The sequence below is a fragment of the Pongo abelii genome, chromosome 5 (assembly GCF_028885655.2).
Source record: "Pongo abelii isolate AG06213 chromosome 5, NHGRI_mPonAbe1-v2.0_pri, whole genome shotgun sequence".
Classification (NCBI taxonomy): Eukaryota; Metazoa; Chordata; class Mammalia; order Primates; family Hominidae; genus Pongo; species Pongo abelii.
The window spans coordinates 159,998,433-160,022,552 of NC_071990.2; the positions used below are offsets into that span (position 1 = coordinate 159,998,433).

General features: G+C 43.2%; 1 protein-coding gene across 4 annotated transcripts in view; it reads left to right on the forward strand.

Moving 5' to 3' along the window:
- Window positions 1–24,120, forward strand: part of TULP4 (TUB like protein 4) — a 284,224-nt gene that overhangs the window by 56,381 nt on the left and 203,723 nt on the right. For all 4 annotated transcript variants that reach the window (XM_024248390.3, XM_054558383.2, XM_054558382.2 and 1 more), the window contains one exon: window positions 19,978–22,194. In XM_024248390.3, the coding sequence (XP_024104158.3) occupies window positions 21,943–22,194 (252 nt within the window). In that variant the 5' untranslated portion in view covers window positions 19,978–21,942. The remainder of the gene's footprint in view (window positions 1–19,977; window positions 22,195–24,120) is intronic.

Sequence of the window (24,120 nt, forward strand, 5' to 3'; positions counted from 1 at the left end):
AGGATGTTAGAATTGTGGGACACTTTAGCCTGTGAGTCCTGCTGAATGTGTGTGACTCAGGTTCAGCCTCTGTACCTAGAGGTTGGACCAAAGTCTGGATATCTGATGGAATGACCAACTGTCTGGTTAGTCCAGGACTGAGGGGTTTCCTGGGATGTGGGACTTTCAGTGCTAACACTGGGACAGTTCTGGGTAAACTGTGACTATTGGTCACCCTAATTCCGATTCCAGTGCTTGTTTTGTATCCGCTTGTGTCCCCTGTCAGATGACCCTGGCTTTCCCTTATGTTTATGTGTATGTGCCTTCCTTAGAGACTTCCTGTACTTTCCTGCAAGTCCAGCAATTAAAAATTACATTTGTTGTAATTTACTCAAGATCTAGTAGTGTGCAGAGGCCCTTTCAGAGCATCGTGGAAGTGTAACATGTAATTTTACTTTTTACTTCCTGAGAACATCTTTTCATGTTGTTTTGTAGTCTTCTACCATATAATTATTAGTGGTTTTATAGTATTCTGTTTTATGTCTTTATCAACGTTTATTTAACCAATATCCTGTTTGGACATACTGATTATCTCATATTTTTCCCTTATACAAACACTATAAGAAATCCTTGTAGCCAAGTCTTTGTACAGTGTAAGATTATTTCCTTACGATAAACTTCCAGAAGTAGAATTGATGAATCAAAAGGTTTTGCAGCATTTTAAGTCTGTTTGAATTATATCACCAAATTACTCTCTCATTTCTGTGTACCCTGTGTGACATGTGACACAGGCTATTATTTCTTTCAGATTTTGTTGCTTTGATAAATAAAATGCCCCCCTTTTTAATGAAGGCACCTGACTTTTGATACTGGTGAGCCCCAATATGGTACCACAGTATTTTAATATCTGAGTATCAGGTGTAGATTCACTCTTAAGAAGTAGCTAACTCCCACTTTCTTTTAAACTACTAATCAAGTGGTTTGTCTCCAAGCTCCATTCCCTCCTCTCTCTGTACAGATAATTAGATGTTCATATTCTCAGAATCGGCTGTTGAAATCAGCCATATAAAGTAAATAGGGAGTAGCTTTCCTTGAAAATACACCTCTTTGTGATTCTCTGAACTTGGCAGTGGACCCCTGGCCCTTGTGGCTTTTGCTCACAGGGCTGAAATGCCCACAGCCTTGGGCTTCCAAGTGGCTGGTGTTGACCTGGGGTTCACACAGAGAAACTCATTCAGTTCATGTTTATTGTTTCCCACTTCCTTAAACTGAGGCAATGTGCCATGCTCAGTACCTTATTGAACACTTAATTCAGTGCAGGGGTACTGGTGGGAATTGCAGGTGGCATAAAAATTGGAGTAAAACATAGCCTCTGTTTATGAGTATATGATTTAGGTAGGGATAATTAATTAAATAAAAAAATACCTCTACCACAGGCAGAAAGACCCTTGCTATATGAGTCTGCTTATGTGCTCAGAGCTTCTGTGTGCCACACCTGAAAGAGATGGTTGTGTTCTGAATAAGAGAATTCTATAGACTCCACCTCTGTAAGTTACAACACAAGTCAATGGGAAAATGATTTGAGACTACCACAGTTGTAGAAACACATCTTTTGAATAATCCTAGTCATACATTATTTATCCCACTAGCACGTTTTGAGAATTAGAGGTAGAAAATGATAACACAATAAATATATAAAATCATTGTTAAATCCCATTACCTTTGCAGGGATGTTAGTTTCTTCTGGATGTATGTGTTTCCCTGCGTTTGTCAATAGCCACATAACGAGTGGCTACTGAGAGTATTCCAGCCTTCAAAGGCAGGCTCTGAGTGCAAATTTGAACCAGCCTCGAGGCAGCCATTAAAACTAATTAGGAAACAAAACTGCCTCATGCTCAGTGAGTATTTGTAGGTTCTGGAAAATCCTTAAAGGAAAGGAGTGATTCTAATTAGAAGCACGTCATCGGGCCAGGCGTAGTGGTTCACTCCTGTAATCCCAGCACTTTGGAAGACCGAAGCGGGTGGATCACCTGAGGTCAAGAGTTTGAGACCAGCCTGGACAACATGGTGAAACTCTGTCTCTACCAAAAATACAAACATTAGCTGGGCGTGGTGGTGGCCACCTGTAGTCCAGCTATTTGGGAGGCTGAGGCAGGAGAATCGCGTGAACCAGGAGGCAGAGATTGCAATGAGCCGAGATCGTGGCACTGCACTCCAGCCTGGGCGACAGAGCAAGACTCCATCTCAAAAAAAAAAAAAGAATAAAAAAAGCAGGTTGTCATAGTTACTTTATTTAAAAAGAAATGCAGAGTTCAGGACCTGCTGCCATCTGTGGACAGAAGGGCAACGAAGGGAGGCCTGGGTGTGGAGAGGAGGAAAAGGGACAGAAAGCACAGGATCCCTGTTCCTAGGTAGTAGAGTGTGAGGACATCCTGTGTCCACACCCTCCATGGGTCCCTAAGGTAGCAGAGTCAGCCTCCCAGGAGGAGAAACTGGGATGTGTTTGATTCAAATCATAAAACAGGAAATTCTCCTCCTCCTCCTCTACTTCCTTCTCTTCCTCCTCCTCCCTTCTTCCTCTTCCTTCTCCTCTCTTTTCTTCTTTCTTCTTCTTCTTTTTTTGAGACAGGGTCTGGCTCTTGTTGCCCAGGCCTGGAGCACAGTGGTGTGATCTCAGCTTACTGCAACCTCCACCTCCCAAGCTCAAGCCATCCTCCTACTTCAGCCTCCTGAGTAGCTGGGACTACAGTCATATGCCACCATGCCCGGCTAATTTTTGTAGAGACTGGGTTTCGCTATGTTGCCCAGGTCCTGGGCTCAAGTGATCTGCCTGCCTTGGCCTCTCAAAGTGCTGGGATTACAGGCATGAGCCACCTTGCCTGGCTTCCTCTCTTTCTTTTCCTCAACCCGCAAGCAAACCTGTAGTCAAAAACTGAAACATTAGGGTGTTTGCATATTTTATTGAAAATGTTCTACTATATATTTTTTTCTTGCTTTGTGTTCATGTGACACGTGTATATTTTTTTCCAAATCTACTTTTCTGTTTAACCACTGTCTTACATTGTTATCCTTTAGAAAGAAATAGGACTTTGTTCTGAAATTTTATATCCATTCATTACTGTTAATGTGCATTTTCTTTGTAGACACCTTAGCTTGAGAACTAAAATAGCATCTTTATGCTTTACTGGAATTGTCCAGATTGGGAGAGTACCCCTTACGGTTGGATACAATAATTTAAAAAAAACTTCCTTACTAATTTTTCTAAAAGTCCCCCAGGTCTGATGCCTAATGTAGTTCACAACTTGTTAAACCTGTTTATATATCAGGTTTCTCAAGTTAAAAAATTCTCAAATTAAAAAAAAAAAAAACTTACTTGCTGTGAGATATACATACAGAAGTATATGTTATAAAGTGTATATATGTAATAAAGAATAAAGTGAACACCCCATACTACCACCCAGGTAAAGAAATATGGCCAGCATTGGCCGGGCATGGTGGCTTACGCCTGTAATCCCAGCACTTTGGGAGGCCGAGGTGGGCAGATCACAAGGTCGGGAGATCGAGACCATGCTGGCTAACACAGTGAAACTCCATCTCTACTAAAAAATACAAAAAAATTAGCCGGGCCTGGTGGCGGATGCCTGTAGTCCCAACTACTTGGGAGGCTGAGGCAGGAGAATGGCATGAACCCGGGAGGCAGAGCTTGCAGTGAACCAAGATTGCACCACTGCACTCCAGCCTGGGCAACAGAATGAGACTCCGTCTCAAAAGAAAAAAAGAAATATGGCCAGCATACAAGCAACACACCTTTGTGTGCCTCTCCCGGCTCACAATAGCCACCCCCCAAATAAGCAACACGCTGCTTTTTGTAATATTTTTTCTTTTTAATTTTTAGTCATACCACCAATGTATTCTCTATTAACTGATAAAATTAGTTTGGCTTGTTTCTGAACTTCATATAATTGATTCATATTATAGGTATTCTTTCGTAAGATCCTTCCTTCCCCTTCCTTTTCCTTCCTTTTTTCTCTTTTTCCTTTCCTTTTCTTAATTTCTCCTTTCTTTCCTTTCCCTTTCCTTTCCCATTCCTTTTTCTCTTCGCTTTTCCTCATGGCTCACTGCAGCCTCGATTTCCTGGGCTCAAGCAATCCTCCCATATTGGGGGAACCCACCCCCAATATTTCAACGTAGGTTCTTTCTATTTCCCATAAGTGTCGGCTGGCTGAGAAATAAAGAGAGACAGTATAAAGAGAAGAATTTTACAGCTGGGCTGCTGGAGGTGACATCACATATTGGTAGGACCGTGATGCCTGCCTGAGCCTCAAACCAGCAAGTTTTTATTAAGGGTTTCAAAAGGGAAGGGGGTGTAAGAACAGGGAGTAGGTACAAAGATCACATGCTTCAAAGGGCAAAAAGCAGAACTACTGATAAGGGTCTAACAGATCACATGCTTCTGAGGGAACAGGACAAAGGGCAAAAGCAGAACTACTGATAAGTATCGGGGGAACCTGCCCCCAATATTTCAACGTAGGTTCTTTCTATTTTCCCTAAGTGTCAGTCGATCTGAGAAATAAAGAGAAAGAGTACAAAGAGAGGAATTTTACAGCTGGGCTGCTGGGGATGACATCACATATTGGTAGGTCTGTGATGCCCCCTGAGCCGAAAAACCAGCAAGTTTTTATTAGGGATTTCGAAAGGGGAGGGAGTGTATGAACAGGGAAAAGATCACGTGCTTTAAGGGGCAAAAAAGCAGAGCAAAGATCACATGCTTCTGAGGAAACAGAACAAGGCAAAATCAGAAACTCCTGATAAAGGTCTATGTTCAGCAGTGCACGTATTATCTTGATAAACATCTTAACAGAAAACAGGGTTTGAGAGCAGAGAACCAGTCTGACCTCAAATTTACCAGGGCTGGTGTTTCCCAATCCTAGTAAGCCTGAGGGTACTGCAGGAGACCAGGGCGTATCTCAGTCCTTATCTCAACCGCATAGGACAGACACTCCAGAGCGGCCGTTTATAGACCTCCCCCTAGGAATGCATTTCTTTTCCTAGGGTCTTAATATTTAATATTCCTTGCTAGGAAAAGAATTTAGCGGTATCTCTCCTACTTGGCACGTCCGTTTATAGGCTCTCTGCAAGAAGAAAAATATGGCTCTATTCTGCCTGACCCCGCAGGCAGTCAGACCTTATGGTTGTCTTGCATTGTTCCCTAAAATCGCTGTTATTCTGTTCTTTTTCAAGGTGCACTGATTTCATATTGTTCAAACACACGTTTTACAATCAGTTTGTACAGTTAATGCAATCATCACAGGGTCCCGAGGTGATGTACATCCTTAGCTTACAAAGATAACAGGATTAAAAGATTAAAGTAAGACAGGCGTAAGAAATTATAAGAGTATTATTAGGGAAGTGATAAATGTCCATGAAATCTTCACAATTTATGTTCAGAGATTGCAGTAAAGACCGGTTTAAGAAATTATAAAAGTGCTCTCCGTCTACTTCTCCCTCTCCCTCTCCCGTCTCCCTTCTTTCTTCAGTCTCCCTCTCCTTTCTTCGATCTCCCTCTGTTACCGAAGCTGGACTGTACTGCCGTGATCTCAGCTTGCTGCAACCTCCCTGCCTCGGGCTCTGGTGATTCCCCTGCCTCAGCCTGCCAAGTGCCTGGGATTGCAGGCGTGCACCGCCACGCCTGACTGGTTTTTGTATTTTTGGTGGAGAAGGGGTTTCACCGTGTTGACCGGGCTGGTCTCCAGCTCCTGGCCTCGAGTGATCTGCCCGCCTCAGCCTCCCGAGGTGCTGGGATTGCAGACGGAGTCTCGCTCACTGAATGCTCAATGTTGCTCAGGCTGGAGTGCAGTGGCATGATCTCGGCTCGCTACAACCTCCACCTCCCAGCCGCCTGCCTTGGCCTCCCAAAGTGCTAAGATTACAGCCTCTGCCCCACCGCCACCCCATCTAGGAAGTGAGGAGCGTCTCTACCTGGCCGCCCATCGTCTGGGATGTGAGGAGCCCCTCTGCCCGGCCGCCCCGTCTGGGAGGTGAGGAGTGCCTCTGCCCGGCCGCAACCCCATCTGGGAGGAAGTGAGGAGCGCCTCTGCCCGGCCGCCCCATCTGGGAAGTGAGGAGCACCTCTACCTGGCCGCCCCGTCTGGAAGGTGAGGAGCACCTCTGCTCGGCTGCCCCGTCTGGGAAGTGAGGAGTGCCTCTACCCGGCCGCCCCATCTGGGAGGTGAGGAGTGCCTCTGCCCGGCCGCCCAACGTCTGGGAAGTGAGGAGCGCCTCTGCCCGGCCGCCCCGTCTGGGAAGTGAGGAGCGCCTCTGCCCAGCCACTCCGTCTGGGAGGTGAGGAGCGCCTCTGCCTGGCCGCCACCCCATCTGGGAGGAAGTGAGGAGCGCCTCTGCCCAGCCGCCCCGTCTGGGAGGTGAGGAGCACCTCTGCCTGGCCGCCCCGTCTGGGAGGTGAGGAGCGCCTCTGCCTGGCCGCCCTGTCTGGGAAGTGAGGAGCGCCTCTGCCCGGCCGGGAAGTGAGGAGCACCTCTGCCCGGCCACCCCGTCTGGGAGGTGAGGAGCGCCTCTGCCCGGCCACCCTGTCTGGGAGGTGAGGAGCGCCTCTACCCGGCTGCCCCATCTGGGAAGTGAGGAGCGCCTCTACCCGGCGCCTCTGCCCGGCCGGGAAGTGAGGAGCGCCTCTGCCCGGCCACCCCGTCTGGGAGGTGAGGAGCGCCTCTACCCGGCCGCCCCATCTGGGAAGTGAGGAGCGCCTCTACCTGGCCGCCCCTTCTGAGAAGTGAGGAGCGCCTCTACCCGGCTGCCCCTTCTGGGATGTGAGGAGCGCCTCTACCCGGCCGCCCCATCTGGGAGGTGAGGAGCACCTCTCCCCGGCCCCCCATCGTCTGGGAAGTGAGGAGCGCCTCTGCCCGGCCGCCCTGTCTGGGAAGTGAGGAGCGCCTCTGCCCAGCCGCCCCGTCTGGGAGGTGAGGGGCGCCTCTGCCCGGCCGCCACCCCGTCTGGGAGGAAGTGAGGAGCGCCTCTGCCCGGCTGCCCCGTCTGGGAAGTGAGGAGTACCTCTGCCCGGCCGCTGCGTCTGGGAGGTGAGGAGTGCCTCTGCCCGGTTGCCCCGTCTGGAAGGTGAGGAGCGCCTCTGCCTGGCCGCCACCCTGTCTGGGAGGAGAAATTCTTCTGCCTTGGGATGCTGTTTATCTATGGCCTTGCCCCCAGCCCCGTGCTCTCTGAAACATGTGCTGTGTCAACTCAGGGTTAAATGGATTAAGGGCAGTGCAAGATGTGCTTTGTTAAACAGATGCTTGAAGGCAGCATGCTCTTTAAGAGTCATCACCACTCCCTAATCTCAAGTACCCAGGGACACAAACACCGCAGAAGGCCGCAGGGACCTCTGCCTAGGAAAACCAGAGACCTTTGTTCATGTGTTTATCTGCTGACCTTCTCTCCACTATTATCCTATGACCCTGCCATATCCCCCTCTCTGAGAAACACCCAAGAATGATCAATAAATACTTAAAAAAAAAAAGAAATTATAAAAGTATTAATTTTGGGAACTGATATATGTCCATGAAATCTTCATAATTTATGTTCCTCTGCCGCAGCTCCAGCTGGTCCCTCCATTCGGGGTGCCTGACTTCTTGCAACAGATAAGGGTCCAACAAAGATCACAAGGCAAAGGGCAAAAGCAGAACTACTGATAAGGTTCTGTGTTTAGCAGTGCACGTATTGTCTTGATAAACATCTTAAAAACAGAAAACAGGGTTTGAGAGCAGTGAACTGGTCTGACCACAAATTTACCAGGGCGGAGTTTTTCCTTACTCTAGGAAGCCTGAGGGTACTGTAGGAGACCAGGGCATATCTCAGTCCTTATCTCAACCGAATAAGACAGACATTCCCAGAGTGGCTGTTTATAGACCTACCCCTAGGAATGCAATTCTTTTCCTAAGGTCTTAATATGTAATATTCCTTGCTAGGAAAATAATTTAGTGATACCTCTCCTACTTGCACGTCCATTTACAGGCTCTCTGCAAGAAGAAAAATATGGCTCTATTCTGCCTGACCCCACAGGCAGTTAGACCTTATGGTTGTCTTCCCTTGTTCCCTAAAAATCGCTGTTATTCTGTTCTTTTTCAAGGTGCACTGATTTCATATTGTTCAAACACACGTTTTACAATCAATTTGTACAGTTAACACAATTATCACAGTGGCCCTGAGGTGACGTACATCCTCAGCTTACGAAGATAACAGGATTAAGAGATTAAAGACAGGCATAAGAAATTATAAAAGTATTATTTGGGAACTGATAAATGTCCATATTAAAATGAAATCTTCACAATTTATGTTCCTCTGCCACAGCTCCAGCCAGTCCCTCTGTTGGGGGTCCCTGATTTCCCGCAACATCTCTCCCTTTCTTTTTATATAAATGTGCCATGGCGATGAAGGCGTGTTCGTTCTCCCAGTTTTGACGCAGGATTCTTTGACTGGTCCGGCACACGGTATCCAGATTCCTTCTTGATCTCGAACCAACATTACACTTTTCCTGGAGTCAAAACGGGAGTTAACACAAGTGTATAAATGACAATTAATGCATTGGACAGTTTGATTGTTCGTCCAAATTTTGATATTTTCCACTAACAGTATGTAAGGAGGCTTAACACAACTCTGTATAGGAGTAGTCAGGTTGGAGGTAAACAAAGCAGAATGTTTGAATCTACGTTGATACTGAGGGAGAGGAGCGGCAGGGGCAACGCCCAATGTTCTCCGCCGTAAAGAAGCAATCCAAGGTGCCTGGGGATGCCGAAGAGGTAGAGGAGCATACCTGGGTCAAGAAGAATTATCATAATGCCAATTGGAGTCCCATAAAGGAGAATCAACATCAAAAAGAGGGAAAAGGTTCAAAGGGGATTTATCATGGGGTTCAGAATCACGGATGCAAGGGGCAGTAGTGGGGACAACAGACAGAAAAGTTTCCCCTTCCCATACTTGCAGTCTGGACATGGCAATAGCCAATTTCCAAAGTTCTGGGTGTTCTGGGCTCAGAATGGGGAGTATCCATACTAGGCCTCGGTCGGGGTGGGGGGTAATGTCTTTATCTTCCCGTTTTAAGGAAAAGGATGAGCTGAACCTCCTATGCAAAGTAGGATGATGATCCTCGTCCTCCCAATAAGAAATATAAAATAAGTAGCCTCCAGGCATTCCCTTCTGCCAGAGGAGCAATTGTTTTTTAAATAGCCCTTTGGTGCCCAGTCTATTACTAAACCGTATGAGTCATGTTTTTAATACTACTGCATGTGAATTAACACAATCTTCCCAAATTAAAGTTTTAGATGAGCCCTCAAAATTTTTAGGACATGGTTTTCCTACAGGTTTATATTGAAGGTATGGGGTATCTCCTATTACTCCCCCTTTCATTTGTCTTAAAGGAGAAAGGGAGAGGCTGGAGACCAAATGTCCCCATTCCCTTGTGACTGATCTCTCCGGAAGGTAAGCAGCCCAGACTTGAGTTCCTAGATGGATACAACCAGGTGCATGTCCAAAGCACAGAGGAGGGTATTTATAACCCATAGTAACATTAAATGCAGTGCTTTCTTCTCCTGGTTGAGCGGGGCAATGTTCATCTGTAGCTCCAAGCAGCCACACACGATATCGTTAGCATAGATGTCCACAGGAGCATCCATCCAGGTGAGAGGTTGAATAAGTGGGGGGAAAAGGCACATAAGCCTAATAAGAATAATTTTGTGTAGCAGGTAAATCAGTTTGAGGGGAAACTGGTGAGACAGAAAGTATAAGGGGGAGAATTATTAAATAAAACCTATTATAAGCGAGATCCAGTGCTAAAGGAGGAAGAGAAGAACAGGGGGATGTTATTTTCAGGCTAATAGAAATGGTGAGATTTTTAGGTTCGTAAGGAGAAAAAGAAAGGGAATTAGGAGAAGTGGGATTAGAGGGGTCTCTTGCCATTAGGGAGGATTGAACCACACCCATTTTAATTTGGCATGCCAGTTTCTGAGGAGTCGGCACAGATCTCATCAGGTATGAGGGCGGTCTCTGACGTGGACGTCTCTTCCCTGTGGTTTTTATTGTCAGTATTCACACGAAGTTTAAGTCTCCTAGTGGGCACCCAGACGGGATTGATGACCTCCTGGTGAAACACAAGTATACCCTCTTTCCCCCGTTATAATTGTTCCAGGTTCCCAGGTATTGGTCTGGGAGTTTTTCCATAACACTGGCTTGCCTTCATTTAGGGAGAATTTTTTGCCTGTTCAGCTGCAGTCAGAGTATGTCTTTAGGAACATTTAGAAAGTTTAAAGTAAACAATGCTAAATGTAACTGGGAGTGGGAAGTGGTTAAATTATGCTTTTGTTGCTCAGACTGTTTGGACAATTGAGTTTTTAAAGTGCAATTGGCCCATTCCGCCACAGCTTGTCCCTGAGGATTGTAAGCGATTCTGGTAATAGGGGAAATTCCCCATTGTTGCATACATAAATCAAAAGCCTTACTGATGTATCCAGGGGCGTTGTCTTTATTTGATATGGAAGCCCTATAACTGCAAAGCAAGGATACAGATGTCTTTTAATATTGGCCGTGCCTTCCCCTGTTTGGCAAGTAGCCCAAATAAAACCTGAAAAGGTGTCTACAGAAACATGTACATGTGAAATTCTGCCAAAGGAGCTAACATGAGTCACATCCATTTGCCATAAATCATTAGGAGTTAGGCCTCTGGGATTAATGCCAGGTTCCTGATTTGGAAGTACAAAAACTTGGCACTGAGGGCAGTGGTGGACAATAAGCTTAGCCTCCTTCCAGGTGAGAGCAAATTTCTCTTTTAATCCAGCAGCATTGACATGAGTGAGATTATGGAACTCCTGAGCTTCTCAGGTTGCAAAAGAGACCAGTCGACCTTATCGTTACCAGCAGACATGGGTCCCAGTAGAGTGGTATGAGATCTAATATGTGTAATATAGAAAGGGTGTCTACATTGGCGAACCTCCTGTTGTAACCTTGAAAATAAAGAAGCCAATTCAGAATTACCAATATGTTTGATAGTAGCCGTTTCTATATTTTTAGTGGCATGTACAACATAAGCAGAATCAGAGACAATATTTAAAGGTTTGGGGAAATCCTGTAAGGCAATAATTACAGCAATTAACTCTGCCTTTTGAGCAGAGGTATAAGGGGTAGAAATAAGCTTGTCTATAGGACCCACATAACCAGCATTTCCATTACTGGAGCCATCAGTGAACACTGTAATGGCCTCAGGAATGGGCTGATCTTTGGTCAATCGAGGGACTACCCAAGAAGTCATTTTTATAAAATCAAACAATTTGTTTTTTTGGATAATGATTGTCAACAACACCAATAAAATCAGCCAAGTGAATTTGCCACAGTATGGAATGTTGAAAAGTGGCCTGAACTTCGAGCTGATTTAAAGGAACCACAATTAAATTCGGATCAAATCTGGAAAATTTAAGTATTCTACACTGAGCTTGTTCAATTAGGGTGGCCATTTGGTCCAGATAAACAGACAAAGTTTTTGACTCAGAATGAGGAAGAAAACACCACTCCGCTAAGTCATTATGTTGAACTATTAGCCCAGTAGGGGAGTGCAATGAAGCGAAAACCAGAAGCTGAAAAGGCTGAGACGGCTGTACCCTAGACAACTGGGCAGTTTGGATTCTTTCCTCCATGAATTCCAGTTCTAGTGAAGCCTCAGGGGTGAAAGTCCTGGGACTGCAGAGATTGGAGTCTCCACACAGCATAGAAAACAAGTTAGATGGCGCATATGTTGAAATGCCTAAAGTAGGTCTTAAATAATTAGTGTTACCTAAAAGTTTTTGGAAATCATTTAAGGTTTTCAAAGAATCTCTCCTAATCTGAACCTTTTGAGGTTGAATATATTTTTTATTGAACACCATTCCTAAATATTAAACAGGAGTGGTCTGTTGAATTTTATCCTGAGCGATGTGTAATCCAGCCTCTGTAACACGATGGCTTAAAAATTGTTAACAGTCAATTCTTTATCAGTGGGGGCAGCAATTAATATATCATCAATATAATGAAGAATATAGGCCTGGGGAAATTGAGCTCAAACTAGTGAAAGCACCTGTCCAACATAAAGCTGGCAGATGGTAGGGCTATTCAGCACTCCCTGAGGAAGTACTTTCCATTGATAACGAGCTACAGGCTCCTGATTATTGATAGATGGTACAGTAAAAGCAAATTTTTCACAATTCGATTTATGTAAAGCAATATGAAGGATATAGTCTTTAAGATCAATAACTATGAGAGGCCAATTATTAGGTATGAAAGCAGGGGCAGGCATGCCGGGTTGGACGGCTCCCATAGGTTTAATTACAGCATTAATGGCCCTTAAATCAGTTACCGTCCTCCACTTGCCTGATTTCTTTTTTACCAGAAACACAGGAGACTTCCAGGGGGAGAGAGAAGGTTCCACATTTCCAAGTTGTAACTGTTTAGCAACCAATTGAGTTAAAGCCTCCAGTTTTTCTTCAGAGCGGCCACTGCTCAATCCAAACAGGTGTTTCAGATTTTCATTGTAGGGAGGCATAGCAGTGGCTGTCATTGAAAAGGATGACCTAAACCAGCCCTCTTCTACAGTAACTTGAAGAGGTTTAGTAATTCTTTCATGTCTTGGACCGAGACCGAGTCTGGGAACAAACCCCATGTTTTCCATTATATGTTGACTGGGAGCACTGTAAGAGTTATGTGGAATATTAATTTCAGCCCCCCATTATGTCAGCAAATCTCTACCCCAAATATTAGTGGAGATTGGCGTGATATAAGGCTGAATTTTACCCTTTTGACCCTCAGGGCCAGTGCAAGGCAAGATAAATGTGCTCTGGTGAACTTCATCAGCTTTTCCAATCCCCGCTAGTTCTATGTTAGTGGGATGTTTACGCCAGGAGGAAGGCCATAAGTTAGAGGAAATAATAGAAACATCAGACCCAGTATCTAGTAGGCCCTTAAACTTTTTTCCTTGAATGCATATGGTGCAGGTGGGCTGTTGTTCAGAAATTACATTAATCCAATAAGCGGCTTTTTCACCATCAGAGCCCATCCTAGGGCCCCGTGTCTTATCTCCTTTGTTTAAAACAATATTAGGTAGTAAAAGTAATTGAGCAATTGACTCACCGGCCAGAATGGAAACAGGAATTTCAACGTAGGTTCTTTCTATTTTCCGTAAGTGTTGGCCAGCTGAGAAATAAAGACAGCAGTATAAAGAGAGGAATTTTACAGCTGGGCCGCCGGGCGTGACATCACATGTCAGTAGGACCGTGATGCCCGCCTGAGCCTCAAACCAGCAAGTTTTTATTAAGGGTTTCAAAAGGGGAGGGGTTGTAAGAACAGGGAGTAGGTACAAAGCTCACATGCTTCAAAGGGTAAAAAGCGTAACTACTAATAAGGGTCTAATAAAGATCACATGCTTCTGAGGGAACAGGACAAAGGGCAAAAGCAGAACTACTGATAAGGGTCCAACAAAGATCACAAGGCAAAGGGCAAAAGCAGAACTACTGGTAAGGGTCTGTGTTGTTTTCAGTTTGGAGCTGATGTAAACCCTGCTGCTGTGAATACTTTGTATGTGAATACCTTATATCTACCTCCCCTTGAGCACTCACAGAGAATGTGTCTGGTGCACACACTCAGGAGTGGGAATGCTATTTGCAGGATATACACATCTTCAGTAATACTAGTAATACCAAACTATTTTCCAGAGTGGTTGCATTCTTACAACTTGTAATGAATATGTTTCTGTTAAAATTGTGTAAGTGGAAAATATCTTCCCTAATTTATCTCCAGTCTCTAACGTTAATTCAAACGATTTAAAAAACAAAACAAACCAAAAATGCTTTTTTACCTCTCCACTCCCAATGGTAAATTTTATCTGTGTTGGTGGAAAATAGGAATCAGATAACACAAAATAAATGGTAGTGAAAATAAGTTAGAAAGTAGAATATCTAATTGGGGACAAAAGACGGAGAGAACACAGCACAGGGGCCTTGTGTATAATATTAATAGCTGCTTAATGAAGATTTATTGGTTGATTAATCTGTGGGTGTCTAACATACCTGATACACCATCCTGTCTCTAGGTTGAACTTTCCAAGCAAGTTCTGGGGCTCCTTCTTTGCCATTAGAACTGGATCGTATGGAAGCTAGAGTGGGAAGCATCTTATGTGTTTCATTACTGGCATCTAGAACCCTAGCAGGTCATTGATTCAATTAGACACATGTATTCTTTGGTTTAAGATTCTAATATCCTAAAAGCAGGTATGGGTTTTGTACTGATATACAGGAATGTTCTGAAAATAAGCTGTAATTATTAGAAACAGGTTTGTTTCTAATAATGTCTGTGGAGGTCAGCATTGTTTATTCTTAATGAAAACACCCAGGATTGCTCTTGGGCCTGTGTTACAATGTTCAGGGTAAAAAACATCGTAATGACAAGCTGAGTAATATTTACTTTCAATCTGTTATTGAAAGGCTTTATATGAATAGTTGCTTTTTAACCAACTTATCTCATTTTTAAAATTGAGGGGAAATATATATACCATTAAATTTACCAATTTTACCTTTTTTTTTTTTTTTTTGAGATGGGGTCTCACTCTGTCACCCAGGCTGAAGTACAGTGGTGTGATCATGGCCCACTGCAGCCTTGAGTTCCCAGGCTCAAGCAATCCTCCCACTTCAGCCTTCCAAGTAGCTGGGACTACAGGTGTGCACCTCCATGTCTGGCTGATTTTTTTATTTTTTGTAACGACAGGGTCTTGCTATATTGTCCATGCTGGTCTGAAACTCCTAGTTTCAAGCCATCCTCCTGCCTCAGCCTCCCAATGTGTTGGGATTATGGGTGTGAGCCACTGTGCCCAGCCCATTTTTACCATTTTTAAAGTGTACAGTTCAGTAGTATTAAAGTACATTCACATTATTTTGCAACCATTTGCCTCCAGAACTCTTTTCATCTTACAAAACTAAAACTCTATACCCATTAAACACTAACTCTTTATTTCCCCTCCCCTCAGTCCCTGGCACTCACCCTTCTACTTACTGTTTCTATGAATCCTACTGCTATCTACTCTTGGTCCCTCATATCACTGGAGTCATAAGGTATTGGTCTTTTTGTGACTGGCTTGTTTCACCTAGCATAATGTCCTCAGAGTTCATCCGTTTGGTAGCATGTATCAGAATTATTTTAAGGCTGAATGATATTTCATTGTGTGTGCATGTGTGTGTGTGTGTGTGTATGTGTGTGTACATATACTACATTTTGTTTACCCGTTCATCCATCAGTGGACATTTGGGTTGTTGCTGGGTATGGTGGCTCACACCTGTAATTCCAGCCCTTTGGGAGGCTGAGGTGGGAGGATGGCTTGAGCCCAGGAGTTTGAGACCAGCCTGGGCAATATAATAAGACCCTGTCTGTACCAAAAATTAAAAAAAAAAAAAAAATTTGCTAGCCTGGTGGTATGCACCTGTAGTCTCAGCTATTTGGGAGGCTGAGGTGGGAGTATAGCTTGAGCCTAGGAGTTCAAGGCTGCAGTGAGTTGTGATCACATCTGTGCACTCCAGCCTGAAAGGCAGAGGGAAACCCTGTCTCAAAAAAAAAAAAGTAATTTATATTGGTTTCACCTTTTGGCTACTGTGAATCATGCCGCCATGAACATTGGCGTACAAATATCTGTTCAAGTTTCTGCTTTCAATCTGATAGTTGCTTTTTAATCATTTTATACCAACCCCCCTTACTAGTGTTGATTTGACGATATTCTTATCATTCCTTGGAAACTTAATCAGTTTAGTTACCATTCTCGTTTTCTCATCTTTATGAGAAAAGGCAGTAAGAAAGGAAGTGAAATGCCCAACACCACTCATTTTTGTTAATGGTATTGATAAAATTGGCACTAGCCTTTCAGTAATTCAGATGCTTTGATTGTTCTTTTTTGTTGTTAGATTTTTGTATCCATTATGCATTTTGAATCATAATAAAGTGGAATTTAAAAAAAAACTGCTATATTTGTCTAGCATATATGGCATTTTATGATTTTAAAGATATTTTTAAAGTTTGGTTAAAAACCTTAATAGTATATATGAGATGGAAAACTGTGCTTTAACTGTGGAAATTTATCCTATATACCTTAATAAAATAGTTATTTAAGATTTACATTTGGCTGGGCGCTGTAGCTCATGCCTTTAATCCCAGTGCTTTGGGAGGCTGAGGCAGGCAGATCACTTGTGCCCAGGAGTTTTCAAGACTAACCTGGGCAACATTGGGAAACCCTGTCTCTTCAAAAAATACAAAAAGTTAGCCAGGCATGGCAGCGGTGCGCCTGTAGTCCCGGCTCCTCAGGAGTCTGAGGTGGAAGGATTGCTTGAGCCTAGTTCAAGGGAGGTTGCAGTGAGCCAAGATTGTGCCACTGCACTGCAGTCTGGGTGAGAGTGAGACCCCTTTTCAAAATAAAGAAGAAGGAAAGATAGATAGATTTACATTTTAGAGAGTTAGTATATGTCTGTGATTTTTGAACTTTTTTGTTTCAGGGCTCCTTTATATTCATAAAAATTATTGAAGGTCCAAAGGAACTTTTGTTTTTGTGGTTATCTGTTGATATTTGCCATATTAGAAATTAAAACTGGCTGGGTGCAGTGGCTGACACCTGTAATCCCAGCTACTTCGGGAGGCTGAGCAGGGGTGGATCACTTGAGCCTCGGAGTTCAAGACCAGCCTGGCTGACATGACGAAACCCTGTCTCTACACACAATACAAAAGTTAACTGGATGTGGTGGTGTGCACCTGTGGTCCTAGCTACTCAGGAGGCTGAGGTGGGAGGATTTTTTTGAGACCAGGAAGTTGAGGCTGCAGTGAGCTGCGATCACACCACTATACTCCAGCCTGGGCGACAGAGTGAGGCTGTGTCTCAAAAAAATAAAATAAAATAAAACTGATAAATTAAAAAATATTCCCTAATTTATTAAAAACATAAACCCATTGAATAAGTTACATATTTTTATGAAAACAACTGCTTGTCCTAAAACTAAAACATTTAATAATAAGAGTGTATTGTTTTATATTTTGGCAGCAATATCTAATGTCTGGCTTACTTAAAGATGGCTAGGTTCTCATATTTGCTTCTACATTTAATCTTGCAATATGTCGTTTTTGTTGAAGTATATGAAGAAAATTCAGCCTCACACACATATATAATTGGAAAAGAAAGGAGGATTTTAATAGTCTTCAGATAATCATGGATATTTTTCTTTGATAACCACACTAAAATTCAACAAGTGGTAGTTTCTCAAAGATTAGTTGCAATATAGAATTTGAATGAACTATATCAGTGAATTTTTCATCCTTGGTTACATTAAAATTCATTTGTCTTCTTTGCACTTTTTTTGTTTTGTTTTGTTTTTGAGACAGAGTCTCACTGTCACCCAGACTTAGAGTGCGGTCGTGTGATGTCGGCTCACTGCAACCTCCACCTCCTGGGTTCAATTGATTCTCCTGCCTCAGCCTCCCGAGTAGCTGGGACTACAGTCACCTGCCACCACACCCAGCTAATTTTTGTATTTTTTAGTAGAGATGGGGTTTCACCACGTTGGCCAGCCCGGTCTTGAACTCCTAACCTCTGGTGACCCCTGCCTCGGCCTCCCAAAGTCTTGTACCTTGAATGGATCTTTTACTCAAGTATAATTTCTATCATCTTTGTTGGTCATTTGGAAAATATTGGTTTACCAAGTATGTGAGTCTTCCAAATATTGATGCATAATGAAATATGAGATAAAAAATAAAAAAATTCACATTTATTAACATCACCCCCAGTTACATGGGGAGCTCGCAAGCTCATAGTGATGAGTGCTGATTTTCGCAAAAGTCTAAATTTAACTTGAAAGCTCAGTTTTTATTTTCAACAACAAATTCTGTTAGTTGTTTTCCTTAAAGTGGCAGGCTTACTTTGTTCACGTTCAAGAAAATGTCGGCCAAATATCCCAGCTGGAACAACCATAATTTGTCATTCATACTTTTTAGTAAACTTGGGGTATTAGCCCATTTGCATTACTATAAGGAATACCTGAGACTGGGTAATTTATAAAGAAAATTGTTTTAATTGGCTCATGGCTCTGCAGGCTTTACAGGAAGCATGGTGCTGGCATCTGCTTCTGGTGTGTCCTCAGGAAGCTTACAAACATGGCAGAAGGTGACAAGGAACTAACGTGTCACATAGCTAGAGCGGGAGCAGCAAGAGAGGTGGGAGGTGCTACACTCTTTTTTTTTTTGAGACGGAGTTTTTCTCTTTCACCCAGGCTGGAGTGCAGTGGTGCCATCTTGGCTCACCGCAACCTCTGCCTTCTGGTTTCAAGCAATTCTTCTGCCTCATCCTCCCAAGTAGTTGGGATTACAGGTGCCCACCACCATGCTCAGGTAATTTTTGTATTTTTAGTGGAGACAGGGTTTCACCATGTTGGCCAGGCTGGTCTCGAACTCCTGGTGCTACATTCTTTTAAACAACCAGGTATCGTGAGAGTTCACTCACTATCAGAAGACAGCACCATGACATTCATGAGGGACTGCCCCCATGATCCAAACCCCTCCCACCAGGCCCCACCTCTAACACTGGGGGTTACGTTTCAGCATGAGATTTGGCGGGGCCAAACACTCCAACCATGTCACGTGGTATTCCATGAAAACAGCAAGCAGTTCATTTTGCAACTTAAACTGTATAACACATGCTTTTTCCTGGGACTACCATGGTGCTTCAGTAGTCCACAGAAGTACTTTATGTGTACCTACTATTTTGGGACACAAGGGTATTAAAAACCATGTACTCAAGGGCTGATGTTTAATAAAATTAATAATTTTTACTGCCATATCAAAGATGTTCTTAAGTGAGGCTGGCTTTTTTTTTTTCTTTTTTTTCTATGACTACTGGTGCAGTTGGTACCTCTACCTTGATTAGTGTTAAAGAGCTTGCAGTTTGACCCACTGCTGATTTTGCACCATGGATACAAATGTGAACACGGCAGAAGGCAAATTATGTCCTAGTATTATGATGAAAGTAGGGTCTTTTGCTGGGACTTGATGCTACAGGCCAGTAGTTCTCAAAGCCTGGCTCGCTGACCAGCAGCATTAGCATCTCTTGGGAGCTTGTTAGAAATGCGAACACCTGGGCCTTTCCCTTCCCTTGCAGTGTCCAGTTCCTGTGGGGTGGGGCTGGGCTGCTTCAGCTGCCCCAGGGGACTGAGAGAGTCTGCTGAATTTGAGAAAGGCCACTCTCTGCCTTCTGGAAGGACTGGCGGGGCCAGAGGACGGGGAGGATGACTAAGTTAGGGACAGAGTGTTCTCGTGTTTGTAGAGGATGTGATGCGGCGTGGACTTCAGGCAGTAGGAATAAGATGGAATGGATTTGCTAGAGAGAGATTCTCTAGAACTTTATTGCTGGTAGACCACTTCAAAGCTTAGAAAACAGCTGCGCTTTGCTCTGAGACCTGCCAGCCATCAGGGATGGATGAGTTTTAAAGGCCCTTACTGCTTTGTGTCTTGAGGAAATATCTTTTATTAATCATGAAAAAATCAATCCAGATAACTTGCCTGAGTCATTTCAGTCTCCTTTTTGAGGATGCCTGCTTAAACAGTGACCATGGTCTCTGGAGGAGTAGAGTCTCACATTCGGAGTTCAGAGTCTTAGAAAGTACAGTTCAGTGTGGAAGAATGGCAGTTATAATTTCATTCAGATGTGCCCAGCTGCTGACAAATTGAATACAAAGATCAGTGGCAGGCAGAACTGTCATGTGTTGTGTGTTGTCTTGAGTCTGGTGAGGTGTATCCTTTCACTATTGGATTTTACCATTCAGTGTGGTCAGTAGCTCCATTTGATGTAAGTGTAAAGATGGGTCTTTCATTTCAGTTTCAGCAATTATTCTTAAAACTTTTATTTTTCAGTGTTTTAAAGTTTTTTAATTTTATATCTTTTTTTTTTTTTTTTGACAGATTTGTAAGACTCCAGGGCCTCCCAGCCGTGAATAATCTGATGGTTCCTGAAATGACTGGGGAAACAGACGCTTCGTATGGCAGTTGAAGAGTGTGTGTCTATGTGCATTTAAAATCTTCTTTCTGTACTTACACATTCATACGGGAAGACAGGCTCATTCTTGTGCACACTTGAGAGTTTTACAACTGATGAAAATTAATTTAAGAATCAGATGGAGCAACTTGACACCACTGGGCTCAGGAGCCCGGGGAGAAAAATACATCACTAATGGCCAATTTTCCATATGGTCTGCATGGGTAAAGAAAGTCTGCAAAAAGAAGAAAAAAAAATTTGCACAGATTAAACCACAAAAATATTCTCCAGTTTAAAGAAGAAACTAAGTGAGAAGGTGACTGAGAAAGAAGTGTGATTTCAAACATTGCAGCAGCTCACACAGTGTTTGTTGCACTTTATTTTTCAGTAGGTTTGGTGATTTGGACGGATTAAAATTCTAGACTGAAAAATAACTCCTACTGTGGTTATGGCTAGAGGAAAGCAAGTTCAAGTATGATGGGACAAGTTTGAATAATGAACTGATTCCTTTGCCTATCTTAATTAACTGTATTTGACATATTTTAATTTATTATTTCCCCCTTTTTTTTCCTGCATCTATAGGATAATATTGTAAAATAGCAATTGAAACCAATAATTATAAAATAAATATCAAGGAAATCCAAGCAAAGCTTTCTTTTTTTGGACTAGCGGTGTGGTGTTTGGAGACAGTCTCTGAATGTGAACAGGAAAGCACCCATCAGCAAAACACGATCACTCTCTAGGGAGACAGTTGGGGGAATCTGACTCTGGCTTCTGCTTTTGTTTTAAGGGATTATCTTCCCTGTCAAGTCCAAGAAGACTTGCATATGAGAAGATTACCTGATGGACTTAATTCTAAGATTAGCTTTTTTCATCAAGATGGAAAAAGATCTTTAGGAGCAGAAAAGGGGAGTGCTAACTGGGGGAGTGAGAAGGGAGACGAGCAAAAGGAACAAAATCTTGCAGCGTGGCTCTGTTTTGTCAGCAAGAGGATTTAAGACTCACCCACAGCAAACACTGGGACCACTGTAAGAGCGCTGGAACATTCTGCCTCTTGAGTGAAGGGGCCTTCTTTCCAGCCTCTATGGCACTGAGGGGCGCGCCGGCTGGTGGAGGAGTAGTCCGATGGAGCCCTGCGTTCCCCGGGGACACAGGGCCAAGCTTTGAGGTGGAAAGTTTCTGGTTCTGAAACAACAAGGAGAGAGTCTGTTTTTCTTCCTAAAATTTGGACTCTTGTCTGCACAAACTCTGGTCTGTTTTGCACGGTTTGTGTGCCTTTTTTTTCCCTTTATGCAATCTTTTTCAGCTTTAGCAGCAGAAATTTGTCTAGTTCAGGAAGGATGCTAGAGGGTAGCTTCAGAAGGAAGATGATCCTATGTATTCTGTCTCTGCATCCGAACTTTTGAAGAGAAAAATTCGAGCTAGAGGGATTCTTAAAGCCTTAAGTTACTTGAAATCTATGTATTTGCAACCCTTTGTCTCTGGAATCATATTACACTAAACTGGAATCTCAGGCTGAATGAGAATAACCAAGTGGAGTAAAAAGAATAAAACCGTTTCTTGATCACCACTTAATTAACGATGCTCTTTCTCCAAAGGATCAGCACGTTCTTCCTCTGAGAACTTGAAAATAAAAATGGACCCCATTTTTTTTAAGCATTACCTTTTCTTAGAAGACTGCCATCATCTTTTATAGAGGAATTTTTTCACTATGCATTCGGTGGATCTTTATAAAATACTGACCTTCTAATTAGATTCAGGTCAGTCTTAATTAAAGGGGGAAAAAAGCAACGCAAGCCAACCACAAAAACACATATACCAATGAAAGAAATTGGTTTAAATTTCACAGCATTAGTGTTACTTTTTAAGTAAAACAGTTCATTGAAGAAAGTATGTATGCAGCGGTAGAACATGGGCCTGTGCTTTGCAGCGACTCCAACATCCTGTGCCTGTCCTGGAAGGGGCGTGTCCCCAAGAGTGAGAAGGAGAAGCCTGTGTGCAGGAGACGCTACTATGAGGAAGGCTGGCTGGCCACGGGCAACGGGCGAGGAGTGGTTGGGGTGACTTTCACCTCTAGTCACTGTCGCAGGGACAGGAGTACTCCACAGAGGATAAATTTCAACCTCCGGGGCCACAATAGCGAGGTGAGCTGTGGTTTTGTTTCACTTTTTGGTCACTTCCAGTGGTGTTTTTGAGCCCCTTGTGGACTTGAAACTTCCTTCATTTCAGTTTCATAGACTTGCTGCCAAGTGAGACTTCCCATACTGTGAGTTCTGTCTCTTATGCTCTGGCAGGAAAGATGCTAACGTGGACACAGTTCACAGTAGGCTGCCCCTCCCCAAGTGGGTCAGTTGTCCCTGGCACCCCTGCTGTCTTCTCCCTGCACTGTCTCTTAGAGAGTCCAGGCAGTGGGAAGACACCCAGCAGTAGGGAGGCCAGGGCACTTTCTAACCAGGGTGGGGGGTTAAATTAGATGATCCTAACCAACTTTTTGTGCTCCAAGTCTACATGGCAAAGAGTTACCCCCACCCCTGATGTCCCACTGACAGTGTGAAAAATGAAAGTGGTGCTGCCTTTAGCTTGCACAGTTAACATCTATGTTCCTTTGGTGATGGCTTAACACTTGGCTTGTATGTTTTTGTACTTGGAGGTAAAGAAGTAGTTAATAGACAAAAACCATAGTTTTTCACATGTATAGGGTATAGTATATTGAGGCTATTATGCCATATATTTGTACATATAGATTCCTCTGGGCTTCTAAAATATAAGCAGTGGGATTATGAAATTCATGCAACCAACATTTATTGAGCGATACTTAAGTGTTAGGCATTGTGTTTTAAAGAAGAGCGTGATTGATAATTTCTTGCAAAGTTATGCTTGTATAGCACCTTCGCAATATTCATGTTTTACTCTTCACTAGCTTATTTGGGTATTCTTAAAATGAGGAATCCGTGACTATTTCAGGCATCTTAAAAATGTCATTAAATGGTTATTAAATAGCTATTGTAAAGGAGCAGGAATATTTTTCAAGTATAGGTCTTAGTCCATTTGTGCTACTATAACAAAATGTAGACAGGGTGGCTTATAAACAGAAATTTATTTCTCACAGTTCGGGAGGCTGAAAGTCTCAAGATCGGGGACTAGTATGGTAGAGTTTTTGATTTCTTCTTGGTGGAAAGAGGATGAGAGTGTCTCTGAGGCCTCTTTTATGAGGCCACTAATCCCATACATGAGGGCTCCATTCTCATGACTTAATCACCTCCTATAAAGACCCTACCGCTTATTACCATCACCTAGGGAGATTCACCATACAAATTTTGGGGGCACACAAACATTGAGATCATAGCAATATAAACATTCGGTAAAGTGCACTAAATTTAACTCTCGATTATTTTTATATGCAGTCACCCATGTAAGCGCCAACAATATCAAAATATAGAGCATTTCCAGCACCAGTTACAGGTACTTGGTGCTCCTTCCCAGATTTTACTTTCTGTCTTAATCCATTCCTCTTGCTAAAACAAAATATCTTAGACTGGGTAATCCATAAACAACAGAAATTTATTGCTCACAGTTCTGAAGACCAGGAAGTCAAGATCAAGATGTTAGCAGTTTCAGTGTCTGGTGAGAGCTCTCTCCTCCATAAATGACACCTTGTTCCTGTGTCCTCACATGGTGGAAGGGGCAAGGGAGCTTCCTTGGGCCTATCTTACAAGGGTAGGAATCCCATTTATGAGGGCAGAGCCCTCAAGACCTGATCACCTCCCAAAGGCCCCACCTCTTGATACCACCACATGGGGATTAGGTTTCAACATTGAATTTTGTGGGGATGGAAGCATTCAGATCCTAGCACGCCCCTCCGGAGAAGTAACTCATATTCTGACTTCTGTCACTGCTTAATGGAAATGGAATCCTTCGTTACATACTCTCTGTGTCTGGCTTCTTTCACTCAACATGATGTCTGTGAGATTCATCCCTGTTGTGTATATTATTAGTTTGTTCTTTTTAATTGATGTGAATTTTCCACTGAAGGAAGATACCTGGTGTTTTTCTTCTGTTCCTGGGTATTT